Source organism: Hemitrygon akajei, unplaced genomic scaffold (genome assembly GCF_048418815.1).
Source record: "Hemitrygon akajei unplaced genomic scaffold, sHemAka1.3 Scf000112, whole genome shotgun sequence".
In the NCBI taxonomy this organism is placed as follows: domain Eukaryota; kingdom Metazoa; phylum Chordata; class Chondrichthyes; order Myliobatiformes; family Dasyatidae; genus Hemitrygon; species Hemitrygon akajei.
In genome coordinates this window covers 341174-367196 of record NW_027331998.1, presented here as the reverse complement: position 1 = coordinate 367196, position 26023 = coordinate 341174, and the positions used below count along the sequence as shown (strand labels likewise).

Sequence of the window (26023 nt, the reverse complement as noted above, 5' to 3'; positions counted from 1 at the left end):
TTCTCTGGGTGAATTAACTACCTTAGTTCAGGGACTGATTCTCTGATTGTTGTTTCAGTTCCGGAGCATGGAAGATACCCGAGACGGTCGTTCGTGGTCATCGCTGCTCCGGGAAGAAACCAGGCTGGTTGAATGGTAGGGTCTGAGTTTACTTGAGTGGGACTTGGTTACTTTTGGAAAGGGTCAAACTGACAATCAGATCTCCTCCCATGATAACTCAGAGCATGGTCCCCACCCTTGATCTTCATGGCATCCTGTGAGTGAGCCAGTTTCCAGGAGTTTCCCAGTTTGCCCAGTGCTCCAGATTACCCTTGGGGTATTTAAGTGACTCCACTCATTGCAGTTATGAAGTGGCTCTCAAGCTGTACAAGTCTTAGGACAACCACTATTCATCAGCTAATTGTGGATGTAAAATTTCTGAGGCTCAGCAGGGAAGGTTGAAGGCAGAATGGACGATAGTGATGAGGGACTGGAATTTTGATAAGTGCAAGGTGTAGAATGTTTGGAAGATCAGTGAGGGTAAGGTATGCTGTAGAACAGAGGGACCGAGAAATACAAGTAGATGGTTCCCTGAAAGCGGCATCGCAGGCAGACAAGGTGGCAAAGAAGGCATTTAACACACTGGTCTTTGTCAGTCAGGGTACTGAGTACAGAGGTTGGGATGTTGTGCTGCAGTTGTGTGGGATGATGGTTGGGTCACAGCTGGAGCAGTGTGTTCGGTTTCAGTCACCCTGCCATTCATCTGGAACGAGTGCAGAGGAGATTTACAAGGATGTTGCTGGGATTGGACGGACTGAGCTATGGGGAGTTGCTGAGAGTTATTTCGCTGGAGTGTAGGAGAATGAGGGGTGATCTTAAAAACTGACTTCCCAGGGTTGGGGAATTGAGGACTAGAGGACATAATTTTACACTGAGGGGGAAATATTTTTTCGCCCAGAGTGTAGTCTGTAAGTGGAATACGCTGCCAGAAGTGGTTAAGACAGGTATATTAACAGCATCTAAAAGAGACTTGAAAAAGTACATTGATAAGAAGAGTTTTGAGGGATATAGGCCAAATGTGGGCATATGGGACAAGCTTAGATGGGAATCTTCAATCACTTGGGCTATAGCACCCATTTCCCTATCTTCTGTCTGGCTCAATTTAACTCAAACATGCATCATTGATTACAATTTTATAAGCGCATTGTGATTTCTGGTGGTTTGATCAGTTTCAGGTTTTGAATTGTTTGACTTAACATTGATTTATATATATATATTACAATGAATTGGAATTGGCTTTGCATTCTTCACTTGGACCAGGGTGGGGTCTCACCAGCTGTCAGACACACCAGGGGCAGGACCTTGTCAGTTGGCAGTAATCGGGAATGGGTTTTCTCCAGTTGTCAATCATGTCAGGGCTGGAGCTTTATCGGCCATTATTCATGTAGGGAAGGGTCTTCAGCTATCAGTCACACCAGGGGAAGGGCTTGTGTTTCCAAAATAAACCCCAGGGACTCCCAGGAAGTCCCAGTAGGACAAACAAGAGAAAATCTGCAGATGCTGGAAATCGGGGCAACACACACAAAACGCTGGAGGAACTCAGCAGGCCAGACATAGGCATTTTTTCCATAGATTCTCCCTGGCCTTCTTTCTTCCAGCATTTTGTGTGTGTTACTCCTCAATAGGAGCCGGTCTCAGGGACCAGGTGCTGCTGTGGGAAGGATGAGGGCAGCAGCTCACCGCTGATTGAGGCCGGTCTGATTTACAGTGGGTCCTGATTCACATTCCCCACTGTACTGTTGGACCGGGTACATTTTACAGTGTTTATTCACCTCCTTTCAGGTCCCCATCCCAACGTGGGAGAGGGGGAGGTGACCAAGACTGTCTGCTTCACCAAGGATAAAAACACCTGCCATTGGAAACAGGAGATCAGGGTGAAAAACTGCACTCGTTTCTTTGTGTATCAGCTGAAGCCAACACCCTGCTGTAAATATGTGTACTGTACAGGTAAGTCTTCATTTCAAATTGATGCAAAGCTATGGGAGAATGTGGGGAAATTCTGAGATGTTTCAAACCACAGGCCGTGTCCTCCAGTCACTGCCCTGCTGTCACCACCACCACCCACCTCACTCCTCCCCAGACTCACTACGAAATGTGGGTTCCATTGTCCTCTCCTTGCCTTCAGTCAATGTTCTCTGGGGAATGGGATACCCCATGATGTCTCCTGCTGACCATTAAGAGTCCCTCTCCACCTTCTGGACACCGGAAATATAAAACAAAAGTGGAACTTTCTAGATGCTCTCAGCAGGATGGAAAACATCAATAGAGAGAAAAAGAGACACAATTCACATTCCAAGTCCAAGGCCTTTTCTCAGAGTGGGGAAATGGTGAAGGAGAGTTAGTTGGAGAAGGTGGGACTGATGGAATGGACAGGGAATGTGAGGTATCTGAAGCTCTAGAATTCGTTATTGAGTTTGCAAGGCTGCATCAAACTCAGATGAGGTGTTGTTCTGCCTTGGGTTTCATTGCATCACTGCAGAAAACCCCAGCTAGAGATACGGGGGATGGAGAACTAAAACAGCAGATTGGCACCGATTCTCTGAACGTGGGCTCTCTGTCAATGGTTACCCAATCTGTGTTTTGTTCCTGCAGCATAGGGGTTGTGTACACTGAATGCAGGACACAATTGGAAGAAGTCAATCAGAATCAATATCAATATGTACCCAATAAAGTGGCCACTGACGAGTGTTCTCGGTCTTCTGCTGTTGTAGATCATCCACTTTGAGGTTCAATGTGTTGTGCGTTCAGAGATTATCTTCTGCACACTGCTCTTATAAAGAGCAAGAGAATCTCTGCAGATGCTGGGAATCCAAAGCAACACACAGAAAATGCTGCAGGAACTCAGCAGGTCAGGAAATAACAGTCGACATTTCAGGCCGAGACCCTTCTTCAGGACTGGAAAGGAAGGGGGAAGATGCCAGAATAAAAAGGTGGGGAGAAGGGAAGGAGGATGTCTAAAAGGTGATAGGTGAAGTCAGGTGGTTCGGAAAGGTAAAAGGCTGGAGAGGAAGGAATCTGATAGGATAGGAGAGGAGAGTGGACCATAGGAGAAAGGGAAGGAGGAGGGGCACCATGGGGAGATGATGGGAGGGTGAGGAGAGGGAATATGTAGTTATTTGAGTTACAGCCATCTTCCTGTCAGCCTGAACCAGTCTGGCCATTCTCCTCTGATGTCTCATTACGAGACTTTATCTGCCGGTCACTGGATTTTTTTTTTGTTTTTTGCACCATTCTCTGTATACTCCAGAGACTGATCTGCATGAAAATCACAGGAGATCAGCAGTTTCTGAGATACTCAAACTGCCCCGACTGGCACCAGCAATCATTCCACTGCCCAAGTCACTTAGACCACATATATAACCATATAACAATTACAGCACGGAAACAGGCCATCTCGGTCCTTCTAGTCTGTGCCGAACGCTCACTCTCACCTAGTCCCACTGGCCCGCACTCAACCCATAACCCTCCATTCCTTTCCTCTCCATGTACCTATCCAATTTTACTTTAAATGACAATACCAAACCTGCCTTTACCACTTCTACTGGAAGCTCGTTCCACACAGCTACCACTCTCTGAGTAAAGAAATTCCCCCTCGTGTTTCCCTTAAACTTTTGCCCCCTAACTCTCAACTCGTCCTCTTGTTTGAATCTCCCCTACTCTCAATGGGAAAAGCCTATCCATGTCATCTATCCCCCTCATAATTTTAAATACCTCTATCAAGTCCCCCCTCAAACTTCTACGCTCCAAAGAATAAAGACCTAACTTGTTCAACCTTTCCCTGTAACTTAGGTGCTGAAACCCAGGTAACATTCTAGTAAATCTTCTCTTGTACTCTCTCTATTTTGTTGACATCTTTCCTATAATTCGGTGACCAGAACTGTACACAATACTCCAAATTCGGCCTTACCGATGCCTTGTACAATTTTAACATTACATCCCAACTCCTATACTCAATGCTCTGATTTATAAAGGCCAACATACCAAAAGCTTTATTCACCACCCTATCCACATGAGATTCCACCTCCAGGGAACTAAGCACCATTATTCCTAGATCACTCTGTTCTACTGCATTCCTCAATGCCCTACCATTTACCATGTATGTCCTATTTGGATTATTCCTACCAAAATGTAGCACCTCACACTTATCAGCATTAAACTCCATCTGCCATCGTTCAGCCCACTCTTCTAACTGGCCTAAATCTCTCTGTAAGCTTTGAAAACCTACTTCATTATCCACAATGCCACCTACCTTAGTATCATCTACATACTTACTAATCCGATTTACCACCCCATCATCCAGATCATTAATGTATATGACAGACAACATTGGACCCAGTACAGATCCCTGAGGCACACCACTAGCCACCGGCCTCCAACCTGACAAACAGTTATCCACCACTACTCTCTGGCATCTCCCATCCAGCCACTGTTGAATCCATTTTACTACTTCAATATTAATACCAAACAATTGAACCTTCCTAACTAACCTTCCGTGCGGAACCTTGTCAAAGGCCTTACTGAAGTCCAGATAGACAACATCCACTGCTTCACCCTCGTCAACTTTCTTCGTAACCTCTTCAAAAAATTCAGTAAGATTTGTCAAACATGACCTTCCACGTACAAATCCATGTTGACTGTTCCTAATCAGACCCTGTCTATGCAGATAATTATATATACCATCTCTAAGAATACTTTCCATTAATTTACCCACCACTGATGGTCTTCCCCATTCTGATATCTGGTCGGAACAACAGCTGAACCTTGTGACCATACCTGCAAGAGTTTAGTTTCGTATTCATGCTTTGTCATTGGGTCAGTCTAGTTTGGGTAGAGCTAGCATGCGGGCCAGGGGTGGGGGAGAATATCTTTTTAGTTGACCACTTAAGATCACTTAAGTATGCTTGAGATTGCTTAGGACTGCTTAAATTCTCTTGAAATCACTTGAATATTCTCGAATTTACTTAATGGTTGAAATTGCTTAAATACCTTTGAATATTCTTGCATGTATTTAAGAATACTTCATTTAATATGCTAAGACTGTTCATTTTGTTATATTGCTAGTTTTAGTTTAATTGGAGTTTATTGCTTCAAGACTGTTCTGCTGGTTTCTTGATAGAAGAGCAAACATATTCTTTGACTTTGGAACTTCGTTATTGGGTGGATTGTGCATCATACAGGATCAACTACCACCCGCCCCCCCCCCCCCCCAATCCCCCAGCCCCTGTGCTTGTCTGTAAGCAGTAGAATCCAGTCCCAAAATCATTAAGTGCATGTCTTTAGACAAATACTTCACCTGGAAGTTTCTGTGGGTCCCTGGTGGGATGTGACCTTGGCTCCCACAGTCTCTCCCTTCTGAAACTGCTTCCAACTTGTCTTGGTGCTGCCCCCTCTGTGCTGATCGGCCGCCACAGGTGATGCTTCCAAATTCGGTCCAGCTTCAGAGACAGCTGAACCAAGATTCTGGCTTATTTCCAGTGTAGCGTGAAGGCAGTACTGCACTTCCGGGAGGTGGGGGGGGTGCAGTATTAAACAAAAATAATGGCCATTGTTTAAATGGACTATGGGCAGCTCATTTTTTTAGATTAGATTAGACTATGAGGACACTCAGTCCTTGTTTATTGTCATTTAGAAATGCATGCATGCATTATGAAATGATACAATGTTCCTCCAGTATGATATCACAGAAACACAAGACAGACCAAGACTAACTGACAGAAACCAGATAATTATAACATATAGTTACAACAGTGCAAAGCAATACCGTAATTTGATAAAGAGCTGACCATGGGCATGGTAAAAAAAAGTCTAAGTCTCTGATAGCCCATCATCTCACGCAGACGGTAGAAGGAAGAAAAACTCTTCCTGCCATGAACCTCTGGCGCCGCAAACTTGCCGATGCAGCACCCTGAAAGCACCATATTTTCATGGTGATGTTCAGTTAATATCCTCAAAATAGGAGACTGGGCAAAGAAGTGCAGATAGAATACAGTATAGGGAAGTATATGGTCATGCATGTTGGTCAAAGCAATAAAGGTGTAGACTATTTTCTAAACAGGGCACAAATTCATAATTCAGAGGTGCAAAGAGACTTGAGAGTCCTAGTTCAGGATTTCCTAACGGTTAATATGTAAGTTGAGTTGGTGGTCTGGAAGGGCATGCAATCTTGGCATTCTTTTCGAGACGATGAGAATATAAAAGCAAAGATGTAATGATGAGGCTTTATAAGGCATTGGTCAGACCACAAGGAGTATTGTGAACAGTTTTGAGCCCCTCTTCTCATAAAGGGTGTGCTGACATTGGCGAGGACCGAGAAGGTTCATGAAAATGATTCACGGAATGAAAGGGTTAATGTTTGAGGAATGCTTGATGGCTCTAGGCTTGTATTTGCTGGAGTATAGAAGAATGAGGGGGTTTTCATTGAAACCTATTGAAAGGACCAGAGAGAGTAGACGTGGAAAGGATAATTCTAATGGTGTAGAACTAGAGGGCCTCAGAACTGAAGGCTGCCCCTTTAGAACAGAGATGAGGAGGGATTTCTTTAGCTAGAGGGTAGTGAATCTGTAGACTTGTCACAGACCACTGTGGAGGCCAAGTCGTTGGGTATATTTATAACAGAGTTTGATAGGTTTTTGATTGGTAAGGGTGTCGAGGGTTATGGGGAGGAGGCAGGAGAATGGGGTTGAGGGGATAGTAGATAAGACTGTAATACCATCAGACATTGGAGCAGAATCCGGTCATTCTGCTTTGGGTCTGCTCTGCTATTTGATCATGGCTGATCGACTTCTCTCTCAACCCCTCTCCTGCCTTCTTCCATTAACTTTTTACACCCTAACTTATCAAGAATCTATCAACCTCGGTTTTAAATACTCTCAATTACCTGGCCTCCACAGTGGCCGCCTGTGGCAACGAATTCCACAGATTCACCACCCTGGCTAAAGAATTTCCTTCTCATCTCTGTTCAAAATGGACATCCCTCTATTTTGAGATTGTACCCTTTGGTCCTGGACTCCCCCACTATAGAGGCACTTAAGAAATTATTTCCCTTCGATAAGTGAGTCCCAGTCAACTTGGGGAAATTAAAAGTGACTCACAGCAATAATGTTAAGGACCTTCACTCCATCTGCAACAAGCAGGATTTCCCAATGGCCAACCAGTTCAATTCCACAACTCATTCCCATTCTGACATATTTGTCCATGGCCTCCTCTACTGCCACAATGAGTCCTCTCTCAGGGTGGAGGAACCTCCATCCTGATGGCATGAACTTGATTTCTCTAACTTCTAGTAATTTCTCCATTCCTCATTGTCTTTTTCCATTCCCCATTCAGGCTTTACCCCTTCTCCCTTCTTTACCCCTTCTCCTCACCTGCCTTTCACCTCCCTCTGGTGCCCCTCCTCCTTAACTTTCTCCCATGGTGTACTCGCATCTCTTATCAAATTCCTTTTCCACATAACACACCCCAATTTCTCACATTATCCCCCTTCTCCCACCCATTTACCTTTCTCTCACCTGGTTTCACCTATCACTCTCTAGCTGTGCTCCTTCTCCATCCCCACTTCCTTATTTACACGGAGAAGACCATGTTACTCTAGATTAAACTTCATCTGCTACTCTTTCGGCTGATTTCACGAGATTCATGGGACATGTGTTTAAGGTGAGAGGTGAAAAGTTTAAAGCAGATGTGTGGGGCAAGTTTTTTTACCCACAGAGTTATGGGTGTCTTCAACAGGTTGCTGGTTGTAAAGGCGAAAGTGGATGCGACAGTGGCTGTGCTGGAGAGCACGCTGTAAACACACTCCTTCCACACACACACAATCACTGCCTTGTCGTTCTGCTGTTCACTGAGAGGGCGCATTTCAATGTCTTCCCCAGTGTGTTCTCATAATGTATCCGAAACCAAGCAGATGTGCTCAGGTTGGCCGTACACGCCAGAATATTCCATATCTTTAGTTATGGGATGTGTAAACTGTATATGTTGTTTGTATCATGTATTTAAGGCATATACTTTTGTTAGTTTTGTAATATGATTGTAACTAATTGTAGGGTGCATCGTAATTTATGTGTCGTATTAATGTAACTTTTTTGGTAATTAAAGATGGTACATATGTCCTAGTGCCTTAAAAAAAAGGAACTTTTCACTCTCAGTGGATAGATACTTTATTGATCCCAAAGGAAATGACAGTGTCACGGTAGCATTACAAATGCACAGATATACAAACATTAGAAGAGAACTAAGAAAGAACAAATAATAGGTTACCTCAAACAGTCTGTCAGGAAGGGATCATCACTTCCCCTAGGTTGACTCATTATAGAGCCTAATTGCCAGGGGTAAGAATGACCTCATATTGCGCTTTTTGGAGCAGCGCAGTTGTCTGAGTTTTTTACTAAAAGTGCTCCTCTGTTCAGCCAAGGTGGCATGCAGAGTGTGAGAAACATTGTCAAGCATTTCCAGGATTTTCCGGAGGGTCCTTTGTTCTACCACAGGCTCCAGTGTGTCCGGTTTGACTCCTGTAACAGAGCCAGCCTTTCTAATCAGCTTATTGAGCCTGTTGGTGTCACACGTGTTGATGCCATTGCCCCAGCATACCACCACATAGAAGATTGTCCTGGCGATATGAGACTGGTAGAACATGTGAAGGAGAGGCCTGCACACTCCAAAGGACTTCAGTCTCAGGGGAGGGAGATGGGGGCTGCCAATATTATGGAGCTATTATTGTGTTTTCTGGTAGATTGCATTTGTAAATGTTGGCAGTTTTCTTTTCGCTACTTCCACTGATTTTTGTAAGTTTGACTTTTGACGCACCTAATAAACACCCTTGCGTTAAAGTGCAAAGCGACTCCAGCCATTTTTTTGCCTTTGGCCTTAACCCACATATTTAACAGAGGTGTATAAGATGTTTTCAGATAGACACATGAATGTGCAGGCAGAGAGATTTATCTTAAATTGGAATTTTGTACAGCACAGACAGCATGGGTTGAAGGGCTTGTTCCTGTGCTGTAGTGTTTTATGCTCTACGGACATATTGATCATACCATCAACAAATGCACCAGTTTTTGTATCACTGGCCACTCTTAGACCTGAAAGATCAACTGTTTTTCCACTGATGCTGCATGATTCCAGCACCGAGGGTTTTTCGCTCTCCAGTATCAGTGCAAGATTTACTGTAATAGATCAATCTATGTATGCGATAAACAGCTGCTTTGCTCCTCCAGGAATTTGGGGTCAATCTTGGGCTCTGGTGCCCTCTGTGTGGAGTTTCTACTCTGTGACTGTCTGGGTTTCCCTGGGGTGCTCTGGTTTTCTCCCACATTGCAAAGATGCTACTGTAAAATGTCCCAGAGCATGGGCTTAATGACAGGAGGAATCAGAGGGGCCGGTAATGGACTGATAAAGCTGTAGCAGTTAACTGGGAAAAAACATTGGCACTGAATCCCGGCACATTAACAAAGAGCGCTGCCACAAGCAAGCAGCTTCCGTCATAAAGGACCTCCACCATCTAGGACATGCTGTCTTCTCATTGCTGCCTTCAAGAAGGAGTTTCCAGAGACTTAGTTCCCACAGAACAGGTCCAGTACCAGTTATTACTGCTCAGCCATCAGGCTCTTGAACTAGAGTGGATAACTTCATTTACCCCAACACTGAAATGGTTCTGCAAACTATAGACTCACTTTCTAGGACTCATGTTCTCAGTATTATTTCTTTCTTTTTTTTTCTATTGTATTTGCAGTTGCCTTTTGCGCATTGATTGTCAGTTTTTGTTTTGTGTGCAGTTTTTTCATTGATTCTATTGTATTAATTTGTACAGTGAATCCCTGCAAGAAGATAAAACTAAAGGTGGTATATAGTGACATATATGTACTTGAATAATAACTTTACTTTGAACATTGAGAATCAGGTTTATCATCACTTACACATGCCATGAAATACATATTGTTTTCTTTCAGAAGTACAGTGTGATGCATAAAATATATAATAAATTACGATAAGAAGTATATATCAAAGATGAAATAAGTATTGTAAAAAGAAAGCAAAAATGTGAGGTAGTGTTCATGGGTTCATGAACCGTTCAGAAATCTGACCGTGAAAGGGAAGCAGCTGTTCCTAAAATGTTGAGAGTGTGTCTCCAGGCTCCTGTACCACCTCTCTGATGATAGTAATGAGAAGAGGGCTTGTTCTGGCTGGTGTGGGTCCTTCATGATGGATGCTGTCTTCTTGAGGCATTGCCTTGGGAAGATTGAAACACTGAACATTGTTCTGTCCCTCAGTCATAGACTCTGCACTCAGTGATCCCTGTGAAACCTACATTGACCTGGATCAGCCCTGGAGGAGCACCAACTGTTCCCACACCCAGTGCAGTGGTGGACAATGGATGGACGATGGAAATCTTGAAGTGGGATGGTACAGATTTAACAGGTAACGTGATGTGGTAGTCACTGAGATAAAGAGATGGTACAGATATAACAGGTAATGTGAGGTACAGATTTAACATTTAATGTGATGGTACAGATTTAACAGGTAACGTGAGTTACAGATTTTACATTTAATGCAATGGTATAGATTTAATAGGTAAAGTGAGGAGATAATCACTGAGAAACTGAACACCAGGGGAATGTAAACAGGGAACAAGAGAAATGCAGGGAGTCTGGGATCAGCAGTGACTGCTCTGGGATGTGGTGTACATACAGCGACAGGGAAGATCCCATGTTTTAGAGAGAAACAGAAAGGGGAAGGTAGAAGGAAGTTTGAGCAAAAGAGGGAATTCCCAGGATTGGGAAAATATTGACTAGAAACACAGTGTAAGCATCAGCTAACTCTGATTGCCATTTCAGTTCCGGAGGACGAATGATTCCCGAGACGGTTGTTCATGGTCATCGCTGCTCGGGGGAGAACCCAGGCTGGTTAAATGGTAGGTTGAGTGTTTACATCGGTGTGGATTAGTTCTTTTTCTGGGGAGGGTCAGACCAATGACCCAGATCCCTTCAGAGGGCCCCTAGTGGTCAGGGGAACCAAACTCTCTGAGAGGTGCTCTTCACAGTCACCCAGACTGTCCTTCAGCTCCGGATCCTGATGACGTCTGGCAGAGGAGAATTTAAGTTTGAGTTTATGGTTGTCATAGGCTACTTACACAGGGTAAAATGCCATGGAAATTCGGTTTGAATACCAATAGCACAGTACGTTGCTATGATTGTTGAGGCCTCCCAGTGGTCAGGGTTGACCATGGATATTGCGTCCTCGCTGTCTAGGTACACACGCCTGGGCAGTACGATATGGAGAGCAAGCTGTTGACCATGTGGCAAGCTCCTCCTCTCCATGCACCTGATGAACCCAAAGGTTGGCGTCCGCATTGTTGCAGGAGTTGCCAGTCAGCATTAAACTCAACGTAGGACTGCCTTAGGGTCTCCAGCTCCAGATTATTCTTTCGGGGTTTACTCCCGAGTCTTTCCCCATTTATTGTATAGCTGCAAGATGGTGGAGGTTTGAGATCACAGTTTTCCTTCTGGGTGAGCTGCCAACCACGGCTGATGAACTACATCTGCTCAAAGCGACTGGTTTTAAGGTGCCAGTAGCCTGCCTTTGCCCCTCCTCCTGTCAGTAGAAATGGTTCCACTGGGCTTTGTAGCTAAGCCACACATGAAGGCTGGGTGCAGGATGGTTGTCAGAGGCCATTTGAGGCACATGCCATTGGGAACATTTAATGGGAGCTTGTCCCCGCTACCACCCCCGGTTATAACAACCTTAGGGAGCCATAATTACAAACATAAGTTAGATGAATTAATATAAATGATGCATTACACACATAGACAAAAATAAATGAACAACAATACTTTGTAACATTTGTGCAAGTTGGGAGCGAGAAAAAGAAATACAGGCTTGATGTTGTTGGTGTCTTTTAGGTTGGTCCAAGAACCTGATGGCATTGGGGTAGAAACTTATGCAGAATGAGTTGTGGTCCTTTAGGCTCCTGCACCAGCTGCCTAATGGCAGTATCAGGAAGAGGAAATGAACGGGGTAGTGAGGGTCTCTTACAATGGTTGTCACCTGACTAAGTCATCACCTCTTGTGGACGTCATTGCCCATTGGTAGAGCTGTACCTGTGATGGAATTGGCTGAGTCCATCACTCACATACCCGTACATTGCAGTCCTGAGTAGAAAGATGGCATGCAACCAGTCAGAAACAAGAGAACATCTGCAGATGCTGGAAATCCAAGCAACACACACAAAATGCTGGAGGAACTCAGTAGACCAGGCAGCATCTGTGGGGAAAAAAGTACAGTCGACATTTCTGGCCAAGACCCTTCGGCAGGTCTGGGCAACCAGTCAGAATGTTTCCACTGAACCATCAGTAGAAGTTTAACATAGTTTTTTGATGACATGCCAAATCTCCACAATCCAAGAAAATAGAAGTGCTGTTATGCCTTCATGGTCCCAGCTATACGCTGGACCAGGATAGATCCTCCGAGGTGTAACACCTAGGAAGCTAAAACTGCTCAGCCTTTCCACCACTGTCTGTTAAATGAAGAATGGTGCAAGACGGCCTTACTTCTCCTTCCTACAGTGGGTCAGTTCCTTCGTTTTGCTGATGTTGAGAGCAAGTTTGTTGTGACAGCAGCTTTGAACCCACAATCAATGTTAGAGCTCGGTACAGGCCCCTCAGTGCACGATGTTGTGCTATCCTTTTAACCTACTCTAAGATCAGTCTAACCCTTCCCTTCTATAAAGTCCTCCATTTTTTTATCATCCATAAGTCTACCTAAGATTTTCTTAAATGTTTCTAATGTATCTGCCTCTGCCACCGTCCCCAGCAGGGTGTTCCAGGCACCCACCACTCTGTGAGATGAACTTACCTTTGACATTTGGGTCTTGTAAGGCTCCTCATCGCCGTCTAAGATTCTGCCAACAAGATGGGTGAATTTGTAGATGGCATTGGAGCTATGCTTAGCTCTACAGTCAAACATCTGGAGAGAGTAGGACAGTGAGCTAAGCAAACAGACCCAAAGTGTACGGGTGTTAACGGTCAGTGAGCAGGAGATAAGGATGTTGAAGATCTGATGGTCGCAGAATGCCAGTTTCCCAGAGTTAGTGTCATAGCAAAGTACAGCATAGAAACAGGCCCTTTAGTTCATTTAGTCCATGTCAAACTATTTTAAGCTGCCTACTCCCATCGACCTGCACCAGGACCACAGCCCTCCTTACCTATAACCATCCCTGTACCTATACAAACTTTTCTTAAACATTGAACTTGAGCTTCCATGCACCTCTTCTGCTGGCAGCTCATTCCACACTCTCACAACTGTCTGAGAAACAAGTTTCTCCTCATGTTCCCCTTCCACTGCTCACCTTTAACCTTTAACCCATGACCTCTGGTGCAGTCCCACCCAACCTCACTGGGAAAAGCCTGTTTGCATTTGCCCTATCGAAACCTCTTATAATTTTGTATACCTTTATCAAATCTCCTCTCAATCTTCTGCATCCCAATTAATGATCAAATGAATCAGAACAGCAATTTGGAATTGAGTGTATACACATATACTAAATCAGATTTTTGAATCTCCCCCTCCCCCTCCCACTTTCATATCTGTTACTATCTCTTCTTTCAGTTAATCCTGATGAAGGGTATTGGCCCGAAATGTTGACTGTACTTTTCCTATAGATGCTGCCTGGCCTGCTGCGTTCCGCCAACATTTTGTGTGTGTTGCTTGAATTTCCAGCATCTGCAGATTTCCTCGTGTTTAATATTTTTAAATGTTGGCAGATGTCAGTGCACATTGGAGGCGGGGCTTCAGCAGCAGTCAGGCACTGAGGGAATGGGGTTATACACCACAGCTGAACGGTGGGTTCTGAATCACATTCCCTGCTATACTGGGGTGGGAAATAGATTTACACTGTCTACTATTCTCATTCCAGGTTCCCACCCCAGCGTGGGAGAACAGGAGGTGCACAGGAATGTCTGTTTCAGCTCAGGTGAAAATACCTGTTCCTGGAGCTTGGAGATCAAGGTGAAAAACTGCACCGGTTACTTTGTATACTGGCTGAAGCCAACCCCTGCAAATCACACTGTGTATTGCACAGGTAAGTAACCATTCCACACTGACACAGAGAGATAGGTCCCCGTTACTCATTGACACAGAGATGCTGTGGGTCACCGTTACCCAGTGACACTGAGATGGTGTAGGTCACCTTTCCCCATTGACACAGAGGTGTAGGTCACCGTTCCTCATTGACACAGCAATGGTATAGGTCACGGTTCCCCAGTGACACAAGCATCATGTGGGTCACCACTAGCCATTATCAAAGAGGTGGTGTAGGTAACCGTTCCCCATTGACACAGAGGTGGTGTGTTGATATTCAGGAATGTAGTGAGTCACCAACCCACATGCTGAGTTTTCCTGGTACTGCTCTGTCTGTAGTCATACTTCACCTAACACAGTTCCTTTGAAGCCCTTATTCCAGTGTGGCAAACTGAAGATGTGAGTGATGTTCACCCACTTAGCACTCCTTAAAAATACTGCTACCCCCACCTCGTTCCATGCCAAATCTTACTGGACTACTTTCAGGTTTTCCGCACAGGAAGTATGGGCTACTGAAAGGATTAATGGGTCAATATACGCAGGTTGTTCATTGAGGTTGGTTAAGACAAGAACAAGAAGCCCTAGGTTAAGGGAGATAGCTGAAATATCACAAGGGGATAATGCTGGGAGACTTCTTCACTCAAAGAGTGGAAAAGGTGTAGAACAAGCAGATACGAGATGTGGAGATGCGGGCACATTACAAATACGTACGGGACAGTCCCCTCTCCTCATCCCAATACGGAACAGTCCCCTCTCCCCAACCCAATACGGGACAGTCCCCTCTCCCAATCCCAATATGGGACAGTCCCTGCTCCTCATCCCAATACGGGACAGTCCCATCTCATCCCAATACGGGACAGTCCCCTCTCATCCCAATACGGGACAGTCCCTTCTCCCCATCCCAATACGGGACAGTCCACTCTCCAAATCCCAATATGGGACAGTCCCCTCTCCATATCCCAATACGGGACAGTCCCTTCTCCATATCCCAATACGGGACAGTCCACTCTCCTCATCCCAATACGGGTCATTCCCCTCTCCCCATTCCAATACGGGATGGTCCCCTCTCCCCATCCCAATACGGGACTGTCCCCTTCACACATCCCAATATGGGACAGTCCCCTCTCCATATCCCAATACGGGACAGTCCCTTCTCCCCATCCCAATACGGGACAGTCCACTCTCCATATCCCAATATGGGACAGTCCCTTCTCCATATCCCAATACGGGACAGTCCACTCTCCTCATCCCAATACGGGTCATTCCCCTCTCCCCATCCCAATACGGGATGGTCCCCTCTCCCCATCCCAATACGGGACTGTCCCCTTCACACATCCCAATATGGGACAGTCCCCTCTCCCCATCCCAATACGGGACAGTCCCCTCTCTTCATCCCAAAACGGGAGAATCCACTCTCCCCATCCCAATATGGGACTGCCCCCTCTACCCATCCCAATACAGGTCTGTCACCTCTCCCCATCCCAATATGGGACAGTCCCCTGCAATCATCCCAATACGGGACAGTCCAGTCTCCTCATCCCAATACGGGACAGTCCACTCTCCCCACCCCAGTACGGGACAGTCCACTCTCACCACCCCAGTACGGGACAGTCCACTCTCCCCATCCCAATATGGGTCAGTCCCCTGCAATCATCCCAATACGGGACAGTCCTGTCTCCTCATCCCAATACGGGACAGTCCACTCTCCCCACCCCAGTACGGGACAGTCCCCTCTCCCCAATCCAATACGGGTCAGTCCCCTGCAATCATCCCAATACGGGACAGTCCTGTCTCCTCATCCCAATACGGGACAGTCCACTCTCCCCACCCCAGTACGGGACAGTCCACTCTCCCCATCCCAATACGGGACAGTCCACTTTCCATATCCCAATACGGGACAGTCCCCTGCAATCATCCCAATATGGGACAGTCCTGTCTCCTCATCCCAATACGGGACAGTCCACTCTCCCCACCCCAGTACGGGACAGTCCACTCTCCCCATCCCAATACGGGACAGTCCACTCTCCCCATCCCAATACGGGACAGTCCACTTTCCATATCCCAATACGGGACAGTCCCCTGCAATCATCCCAATATGGGACAGTCCTGTCTCCTCATCCCAATACGGGACAGTCCACTCTCCCCACCCCAGTACGGGACAGTCCACTCTCCCCACCCCAGTACGGGACAGTCCACTCTCCCCATCCCAATACGGGACAATCCACTTTCCATATCCCAATACGGGACAGTCCCCTGCAATCATCCCAATATGGGACAGTCCTGTCTCCTCATCCCAATACGGGTCAGTCCACTCTCCCCATCCCAATACGGGACAGTCCACTCTCCCCACCCCAGTACGGGACAGTCCACTCTCCCCATCCCAATACGGGACAGTCCACTCTTCCCACCCCAGTACGGGACAGTCCACTCTCCCCATCCCAATACGGGACAGTCCACTTTCCATATCCCAATACGGGTTAGTCCCCTCTCCATATCCCAATACGGGACAGTCCCCTCTCCCCATCCCAATACGGGACAGTCCCCTCTAGTCATCCATTAGGGGACAGTCCCCTCTCTTCATCCCAAAACGGGAGAATCCACTCTCCCCATCCCAATATGGGACTGCCCCCTCTACCCATCCCAATACAGGTCAGTCCCCTGCAATCATCCCAATACGGCACAGTCCTGTCTCCTCATCCCAATATGGGACAGTCCACTCTCCCCACCCCAGTACGGGACAGTCCCCTCTCCCCATCCCAATACGGGTCAGTCCCCTGCAATCATCCCAATACGGGACAGTCCTGTCTCCTCATCCCAATACGGGACAGTCCACTCTCCCCACCCCAGTACGGGACAGTCCACTCTCCCCATCCCAATACGGGTCAGTCCCCTGCAATCATCCCAATACGGCACAGTCCTGTCTCCTCATCCCAATATGGGACAGTCCACTCTCCCCACCCCAGTACGGGACAGTCCCCTCTCCCCATCCCAATACGGGTCAGTCCCCTGCAATCATCCCAATACGGGACAGTCCTGTCTCCTCATCCCAATACGGGACAGTCCACTCTCCCCACCCCAGTACGGGACAGTCCACTCTCCCCACCCCAGTACGGGACAGTCCACTCTCCCCATCCCAATACGGAACAGTCCACTTTCCATATCCCAATACGGGACAGTCCCCTGCAATCATCCCAATACGGGACAGTCCTGTCTCCTCATCCCAATACGGGACAGTCCACTCTCCCCACCCCAGTACGGGACAGTCCACTCTCCCCATCCCAATATGGGACAGTCCACTCTCCCCATCCCAATACGGGACAATCCACTTTCCATATCCCAATACGGGACAGTCCCCTGCAATCATCCCAATATGGGACAGTCCTGTCTCCTCATCCCAATACGGGACAGTCCACTCTCCCCATCCCAATACGGGACAGTCCACTCTCCCCACCCCAGTACGGGACAGTCCACTTTCCATATCCCAATACGGGTTAGTCCCCTCTCCATATCCCAATACGGGACAGTCCCCTCTAGTCATCCATTAGGGGACAGTCCCCTCTCCTCATCCCAATTCGGGACAGTCCCCTTTCCTTATCCAGTACGGGACAGTCCCCTCTCCTCATCCCAATATGGGAGAGTCCCCTCTCCTCACCCGAATACGGGACAGTCCACTCTCCTCATCCCAATACGGGTCAGTCCCCTGCAATCATCCCAATACGGGACTGTCCCGTCTCCTCATCCCAATATGGGACAGTCCATTCTCCTCATCCCAATACGGGACAGTCCCCTCTCCTCATCCCAGTATGGGACAGTCCCCTCTCCTCATCCCAATACGGGACAGTCCACTCTCCTCATCCCAATACAGGTCAGTCCCCTCTCCCCATCCCAATTACGGGACAGTCCTCTCTCCCCATCTGAATATGGGACAGTCCATTCTCCTCATCCCAATACGGGACAGTCCCCTCTCCTCATCCCAGTATGGGACAGTCCCCTCTCCTCATCCCAATACGGGACAGTCCACTCTCCTCATCCCAATACGGGTCGGTCCCCTCTCCCCATCCCAATATGGGACGGTCCCCTCTCCCCATCCCAATATGGGACGGTCCCCTCTCCCCATCCCAATACTGGATGGTCCCCTCTCCCCATCCCAATATGGGATGGTCCCCTTCACTCATCCCAATACGGGACGGTCCCCTCTCCCCATCCCAATATGGGACGGTCCCCTCTCCCCATCCCAATACTGGATGGTCCCCTCTCCCCATCCCAATATGGGATGGTCCCCTTCACTCATCCCAATACGGGATGGTCCCCTCTCCCCATCCCAATACGGGACGGTCCCCTCTCCCCATCCCAATACGGGACTGTCCTGTCTCCTCATCCCAATACAGGACAGTCCACTCTCCCCACCCCAGTACGGGAAACTTGGTTAGGAAAAAGAGAGATATCTACAATAAATATAGGCAGCATGGAGTAAATGAGGTGCTTGAGGAATATAAAGAATGTAAGAAGAATCTTAAGAAAGAAATTAGAAAAGCTAGAAGAAGATAAGAGGTTGCTTTGGCAAGTAAGGTGAAAATAAATCCAAAGGGTTTCTACAGTTATATTGATAGCAAAAGGAAAGTGAGGGATAAAATTGGTCCCTTAGTGAATCAGAGTGGACAGCTATGTGTGGAGCCGAAAGAGATGAGGGAGATTTTGAACAATTTCTTTTCTTTGGTATTCACTAAGGAGATGGATATTGAATTGTGTAAGGTAAGGGAAACAAGTAGGGAAGTTATGGAAACTATGATGATTAAAGAGGAGGAAGTACTGGTGCTTTTAAGGAATATAAAAGTGGATAAATCTCCGGGTCCTGACAGGATATTCCCTAGGACCTTGAGGGAAGTTACTGTAGAAATAGCAGGGGCTCTGACAGAAATATTTCAAATGTCATTAGAAACGGGGATGGTGCCGGAGGATTGGCATATTGCTCATGTTGTTCCATTGTTTAAAAAGGGTTCTAAGAATAAACCTAGCAATTATAGGCCTGTATGTTTGACGTCAGTGGTGGGTAAATTAATGGAAAGTATTCTTAGAGATGGTATATATAATTATCTTTATAGACAGATTCTGATTAGGAACAGTCAACATGGATTTGTGCATGGAAGGTCATGTTTGACAAATCTTATTGTACTTTTTGAAGACGTTACGAGGAAAGTTGATGAGGGTAAACCAGTGGATGTTGTCTATATGGACTTAAGTAAGGCCCTTGACAAGGTTCCACATGGAAGGTTAGTTAGGAAGGTTCAATCATTAGGTATTAATATTGAAGTAGTAAAATGGATTCAACAGTGGCTGGATGGGAGATGCCAGAGAGTAGTGGTGGATAACTATTTGTCAGGTTGGAGGCCGGTGACTAGTGGTGTGCCTCAGGGATCTGTACTGGGTCCAATGTTGTTTGTCATATACATTAATGATCTGGATGATGGGTTGGTAAATTGGATTAGTAAGTATGCAGATGATACTAAGATAGGTGGCGTTGTGGATAATGAAGTAGGTTTTTAAAGCATACAGAGAGATTTAGGCCAGTTAGAAGAGTGGGCTGAAAGTTGGCAGATGCTGATAAATGTGAGGTGCTACATTTTGGTAGGAATAATCCAAATAGGACATACATGGTAAATGGTAGGGCATTGAGGAATGCGGTAGAACAGAGTGATCTAGGAATAATGGTGCATAGTTCCCTGAAGCTGGAATCTCATGTGGATAGGGTGGTGAAGAAAGCTTTTGGTATGCTGGCCTTTGTAAATCAGAGCATTGAGTATAGGATTCGGGATGTTATGTTAAAATTGTACAAGGCATTGGTAAGGCCGAATTTGGAGTATTGTGTACAGTTCTGGTCACCGAATTATAAGAAAGATGTCAACAAAATAGAGAGAGTACAGAGGAGATTTACTAGAATGTTACCTGGGTTTCAGCACCTAAATTACAGAGAAAGGTTGAACAAGTTAGGTCTTTATTCTTTGGAGCACAGAAGGTTAAGGGGGGACTTGATGGAGGTATTTAAAATTATGAGGGGGATAGATAGAGTTGACATGGATAGGCTTTTTCTATTGAGAGTAGGCGAGATTCAAACGAGAACATGAGTTTAGAGTTAGGGAGCAAAAGTTTAGGGCTAACACGAGGGGGAATTTCTTTACTCAGTAAGTGGTAGCTGTGTGGAATGAGCTTCCAGTAGAAGTGGTAGAGGCAGGTTCAATATTGTCATTTAAAGTAAAATTGGTTAGGTATGTGGACAGGAAAGGAATGGAGGGTTATGGGCTGAGTGCAGGCCAGTGGGACTAGGTGAGAGTAAGCGTTCGGCACAGACTAGAAGGGCCGAGATGGCCTGTTTCTGTGCTGTAATTGTTACATGGTTAATACAGGACAGTCCCCTCTCCTCATCCCAATATGGGACTGTCCCTCTCCACATCCCATCACAGGACATACCGCACTCATCACTCCATCATGCAACGTCTTCAATCCAATATTGAACCATCCCTTCCTCCTCCTCAAGCCAGCATTTTACCCCCAGCTAACCTCCCTCCAATGTGTAACTGTACCCTGTCCTCAACCTACACGGGTCCTACCTTTTCTTCAACCTATTAAGGGACCATTTGCCCGCTCCAATCCAAAATGTGGACCTCCCTACCTGTTAGCATAACAGTCAGTGTATTGTTTTACAGTGACATTGACCTGTGTTCAATTCCCACTCTCTGTGAGCAGGTTGGTAGTTTCACCCTGTGACTGTGTGTTAGCATAACAGTCAGTGTAAAGTTTTACAGTGACATTGACCTGTGTTCAATTCCCACTCTCTGTGAGCAGGTTGGTAGGTTCACCCGGTGTCTGTGTGTTAGCATAACAGTTAGTGTTAAGTTTTACAGTGACATTGACCTGTGTCAAATTCCCACTCTCTGTGAGCAGGTTGGTAGTTTCACCCTGTGACTGTGTGTTAGCATAACAGTCAGTGTATTGTTTTACAGTGACATTGACCTGTGTCAAATTCCCACTCTCTGTGAGCAGGTTGGTAGTTTCACCCTGTGACTCTGTGTTAGCATAACAGTCAGTGTATTGTTTTACAGTGACATTGACCTGTGTTCAATTCTCACTCTCTGTGAGCAGGTTGGTAGTTTCACCCTGTGACTGTGTGTTAGCATAACAGTCAGTGTATTGTTTTACAGTGACATTGACCTGTGTCAAATTCCCACTCTATCTGAGCAGGTTGGTAGTTTCACCCTGTGACTGTGTGTTAGCATAACAGTTAGTGTTAAGTTTTACGGTGACATTGACCTGTGTCAAATTCCCACTCTCTGAGCAGGTTGGTAGTTTCACCCTGTGACTGTGTGTTAGCATAACAGTCAGTGTAAAGTTTTACAGTGACATTGACCTGTGTTCAATTCCCACTCTCTGTGAGCAGGTTGGTAGGTTCTCCCGGTGACCGCATGCATTTCCTCCGGGTTCTGCCGTTTCTCCCACATCATAAAGTGTGGTGTGGGTCAATGGGGCAAAAGAGCCTGTTACTGTGCTGTATCTCAAAATGTATCAAAAATAAAAGTGTTCTCTCTTGTATAAAAATGATTATTTTCTGGCAAATGCTGTGCATCTGATCGTACGTGCTTGTGATGCTGCTGCAAGTAAGTATTTAATTGCATTGATGCTGACAAGTGACTGAGTGCGGTTAACGGTAGGATCAATCAAATGGAGTGGATAAGCTTCAGGATGCACGGACGTAAGGAGAGGGCCAATGGGAATGATTGAATTGAACACCCTTATCAGCATGAGCCACTGGGCTGACAGCTCATCTTTGTGCTTATAGGTAGATGATAGGGGGCCGACGATGAAGTTGAGTATAGAAACATTGGATTGGTTCCAATGTTTATCTGGGTTTAGAACAGAAATGAGGAGGAATTTCTTCATCCAGAGGGTGGTGAATCTGTGGAATTCGTTGCTACAGGTGTTGGTGGAGGCCAAGTCATTGGTACATTTAAAGCAGAGGTTTATAGGATTTTGATTAGCAAGGGTGTCAAAGGCCATGGGGTGAAGGCAGAAGAATAAGGTTATGAGGGATAATTTATCAACCATGATGGATGATGGAGAAGACTCGATGGGTCATGTGGCCTGATTCTGCTCCTGTGTCTTAAGGTATTATGGGTGATGTTGTTATTGTCATAGAATAAATGGAACATTATGAGCTCTCTGGGGTTGGTGACAGTGGAGTACAGATGGGGGAAATAAGAGGCTGGAGAAACTGAGCTGAACTTTGCATTCACACTGAACGTCGTTCTGTCCCTCAGCCGTAGACTCAGCACTCGGTGATCTGTGTGTGACCCACAGCGTCCTGGATCAGCCCTGGAGGAGCACGGATTGTAACAGCACTGAGTGTACCGGTGGACAATGGATGGGTGATGGAAATCTTGAAGTGGGATGGTACAGATTTAACAGGTAAAGTGAGGAGATAATCACTGAGAAACTGGACACAGAAGGGGAATGTAAACACGGGAACAAGTGGCACAGATTTAACAAGTTATGTGAGGTACAGATTTAACATTTAATGTAATGGTATGGATTTAACAGGTAATGTGAGGAGATAATCACTGAGAAACTGGACACAGAGGGGAATGTAAACAGGAGAACAAGGAGAAATGCTGTACCTGTCCATTCACCTCCTCCCTCACCCCCAAATAGTCCTTCCTGGTGAGGCACCACTTCATCTGCAAACATATTGGGCCCAATGTGGCCTCATTTACATTGGTGAGATCTGATGTAAATCTGGGAACCGCTTTGTCGAGCACCTCTGCTCCATCTGCCAAAAGCAGAATTTCCCAGCGACCAACCATCTTAATAACATCACCATTCTCGTTCCGACATGTTGGTCCATGGTGTCATTTTGTGCCATGATGAGGCCACTCTTCTGGTGGAGGAGTAACACCTTATCTAGGCAGCCTCCAACCTGATGGCATGAAGTTTGACATCTCCTTCCAGTAACTTTTCCTGTTTTTTTTTCTTTTCCCCTACTCTCTCTTCTGTTCCCCATTCTAGCCTCTTGTCTCCTCTCATCTCCCTATCACCTCCCCCGGTCCTTTCATTCTTCCCTTTCTCCTATGGTTTACTCTCCTCTTCAGCCCTTTATCTTTCCTACCCTCCTGGCTTCATCTATCACTTTCTAGCTGTCCTCTTCCTCTCCCCCAAACTTTTTATTCTGACATCTTCCCCCTTCCTTTCCAGTCCTGATGAAGGACCTTGGTCCGAAACATCAACTGTTCATTAATTTCCATAGATTCAGCCTAACCTGCTGAGTTCCTCCAGCATTTTGTGTGTGTTGCTCAGGAGAACAAGTGGTGTGCATTGGGAAACTGCAGGGAGGTTGGCATTATAGGGATCTCACATTCCAGAGAGAGAGAGAAGGGGAAGGTAGAAGGAGAGAGAGAAAACAGAAGGAAGACTCCCAGCATCAGGAGAATATTCACCAGGGTACAGGTTGAGGACAGAATGGGCCCCATTTCCTGGTCTCTCTGGGTGAATATGCTAAATTCAGCACTTAACTCTGATTGTTGTTTCAGTTCCAGTGGACAGAAGATTCCCGAGACGGCCGTTCGTGGTCATCGCTGCTCTGGGAAGAAACCAGGCTGGTTAAATGGTAAGGTCAGAGTTCATACCGATGGGGCTCAGTTACTTTCAGGGGAGAGTCAGACTGACGATCTGGATGTCTACAGAGTAATCCCAAATCCTTTGCTGAAGTCCACAATCAATCGCTTGGTCAAGTTGATGCTGAGTGTGAGGTTGGCTTTGTGACACCAGTCAAACAGCTGAGCTGTCTCACTTCTGTAGGCCTCCTCATTGTCATCAGAGACTTTACCAGCAACAGTGATGTCACCTGTGAATTTGTATCTAGTGTCCGAGTTGTCCTGATTTCCAATAATTAAAATATATATTATCATGTAGAAATAGGTACAGGATACCTTGATTAATTAAAATGGCTTTGAATATTCTTCAGTGATTGAATATGAGTAGACCAGAGGCTGGGGTTTCACCAATTGATGGACATATCAAGGGAAGATTTCTGAACCACAATTTTTTACAGTGGATCCTGTAATATGCAACAGATTTTTTAGCCTGTCCACTGGCACCCCATCTGTCCACCTGTCCTTTCTGTGGCCGGGAGGGATCAATGTACCGTGTTTAAATGGAGTATGAGAGGTTGCAGCCCCTGTTTGAGTATCTGAAGGTGTTTGCTCCTCGGGTTCTCAATGCTCTTCAGCCCCATGCTCCTGATATATGGTCGTGCAGTATGGAGCTGTGGGGAGGTGGGAGGGGGTGGGTTGCTCAGGGAATCGACTGGTGGGCTTGCTCCTGGGCCTGGCCAGGATAGCCACTCACGGGTCGAGGTGTCAGGCAGTTGAGGGCTCTGTCCAAGCCGTCTTCCTGCCCCTCTTCTGAGGTTACATTTGTGCTCAAGTATCCTTAGAGAGGGGGACTTCCGGTAAGATGGCGATTGTTTAGTCACTTAATACTTTTGCTGCATTTCATTTCTTACCTCCCCTCTCTTTATCTCCCTTTTTTTACCCCAGTTTGTTAATTTTTTTTGTGCTTTCTTATCTGCCTGCGAATACGCTTATCTCACAATGGCTACAAAGCTTCATAAATCTGGGAAAAAAGAAGTTTCCACGTCTGTGACTGCCAAGATTCTCTCCATCTTGGAACTGCATTGACAAGACGTTGTATCTGAATTTAAGTCTTCCTTCAGTACGTTGGAGTCAAAATTGGATCAACTTAACGCTAGAATGGATGATCATACTGAACGTCTATCTCATATTGAGTTAACTTCCGAAGATTTAAAACGCCGTGTTCAGCAGCTGGAAGCTGTCTGTTCCAATTTGACTGAACAAAACACCAAGCTTACTCTCAAGCTAACCAATCTTGAAAACCGGAGCAGGCGTTATAATCTACGAATTCTCGGTTTGCCAGAGGCTGTCGAAAGGAGATCTCCTGTTGAATTTTTTTCTTCCTTACTTTGTGAGATTTCCAGGAAGGAATTTCTTTCGAGCCCACTTGAGTTAGACAGAGCGCACCGGACATTCATAGCCAGGTCTGACCTGGGCTCTAGGCCACGTCCAGTAATTCTCTGTTTTCATTGATATCAGGTGAAAAACCTTCTGATCATGGAGGCACACTGGAGGGGAAAACTGGATTATCGGGGTCACAGCATTCGTATCGTTGAAGACTATGCCCCTCAAGTTTTGAAGATGCGTGCTGAGTTCAAAGATGTTATCAAAGAGTTTTTTAATCGTGGATTCAAACCCTCTCTCCGTAACCCAGCCCATCTCCGAATAACTCTTAATAATGGGGACCACAAATGGTTTAAATTGGTCAAGGAGGCTCAGAAGTTTATTGAAGGTCTCCCAACCATTTTGACTATGTCGGACTCAGTCTGACTTTCTAAAATGGCCGATAAGTACTTTAAAAAAAAACTTTCTCGTGGACTCAGGTTCTTTTTGCGTAATCCAGCCCACCTCTGAATAACTCTTAATACTGAGGACCACAAATAGTTTTAGTTGGTTATGGAGGCTCAGAAATTTATTGAAAATTTTGGTCTCCCAGCCATTTTACTACATCAGACTTGTTTTATTTTTTTTTAAATGGCCAATAAATACTTTTTTTTACACATAAAATTTTTCTTCTTTCTGTTTTTTCTTCCTCTGTTTTCTTTGTAAATTACTATATTTCTTCACAAGTAGATTATTTTGGATTATTATTCTGAATTAAGTTTTTTATTTTTTGATGGTATTGTTTCTCTTCATCTATAATTTTGATTTGTAGTGCATAAATTCTCTAGTTTCTGTATTACTAGTTAAGTGGAGCTTATGTCAATGTTACGAAACTGGAAGTTGGATTTTGGGAT

General features: G+C 45.8%; 1 protein-coding gene across 1 annotated transcript in view; it reads left to right on the top strand.

Moving 5' to 3' along the window:
• Positions 1-23758, top strand: part of LOC140723402 (uncharacterized) — a 45972-nt gene extending 22214 nt beyond the window's left edge. The window contains exons 5-10 of the mRNA XM_073037978.1: positions 59-135; positions 1822-1986; positions 10305-10452; positions 10869-10945; positions 13946-14110; positions 23685-23758. Coding sequence (XP_072894079.1) covers positions 59-135; positions 1822-1986; positions 10305-10452; positions 10869-10945; positions 13946-14110; positions 23685-23758 — 706 coding nt within the window. The remainder of the gene's footprint in view (positions 1-58; positions 136-1821; positions 1987-10304; positions 10453-10868; positions 10946-13945; positions 14111-23684) is intronic.
• The last annotated feature ends 2265 nt before the right edge of the window (positions 23759-26023 follow it).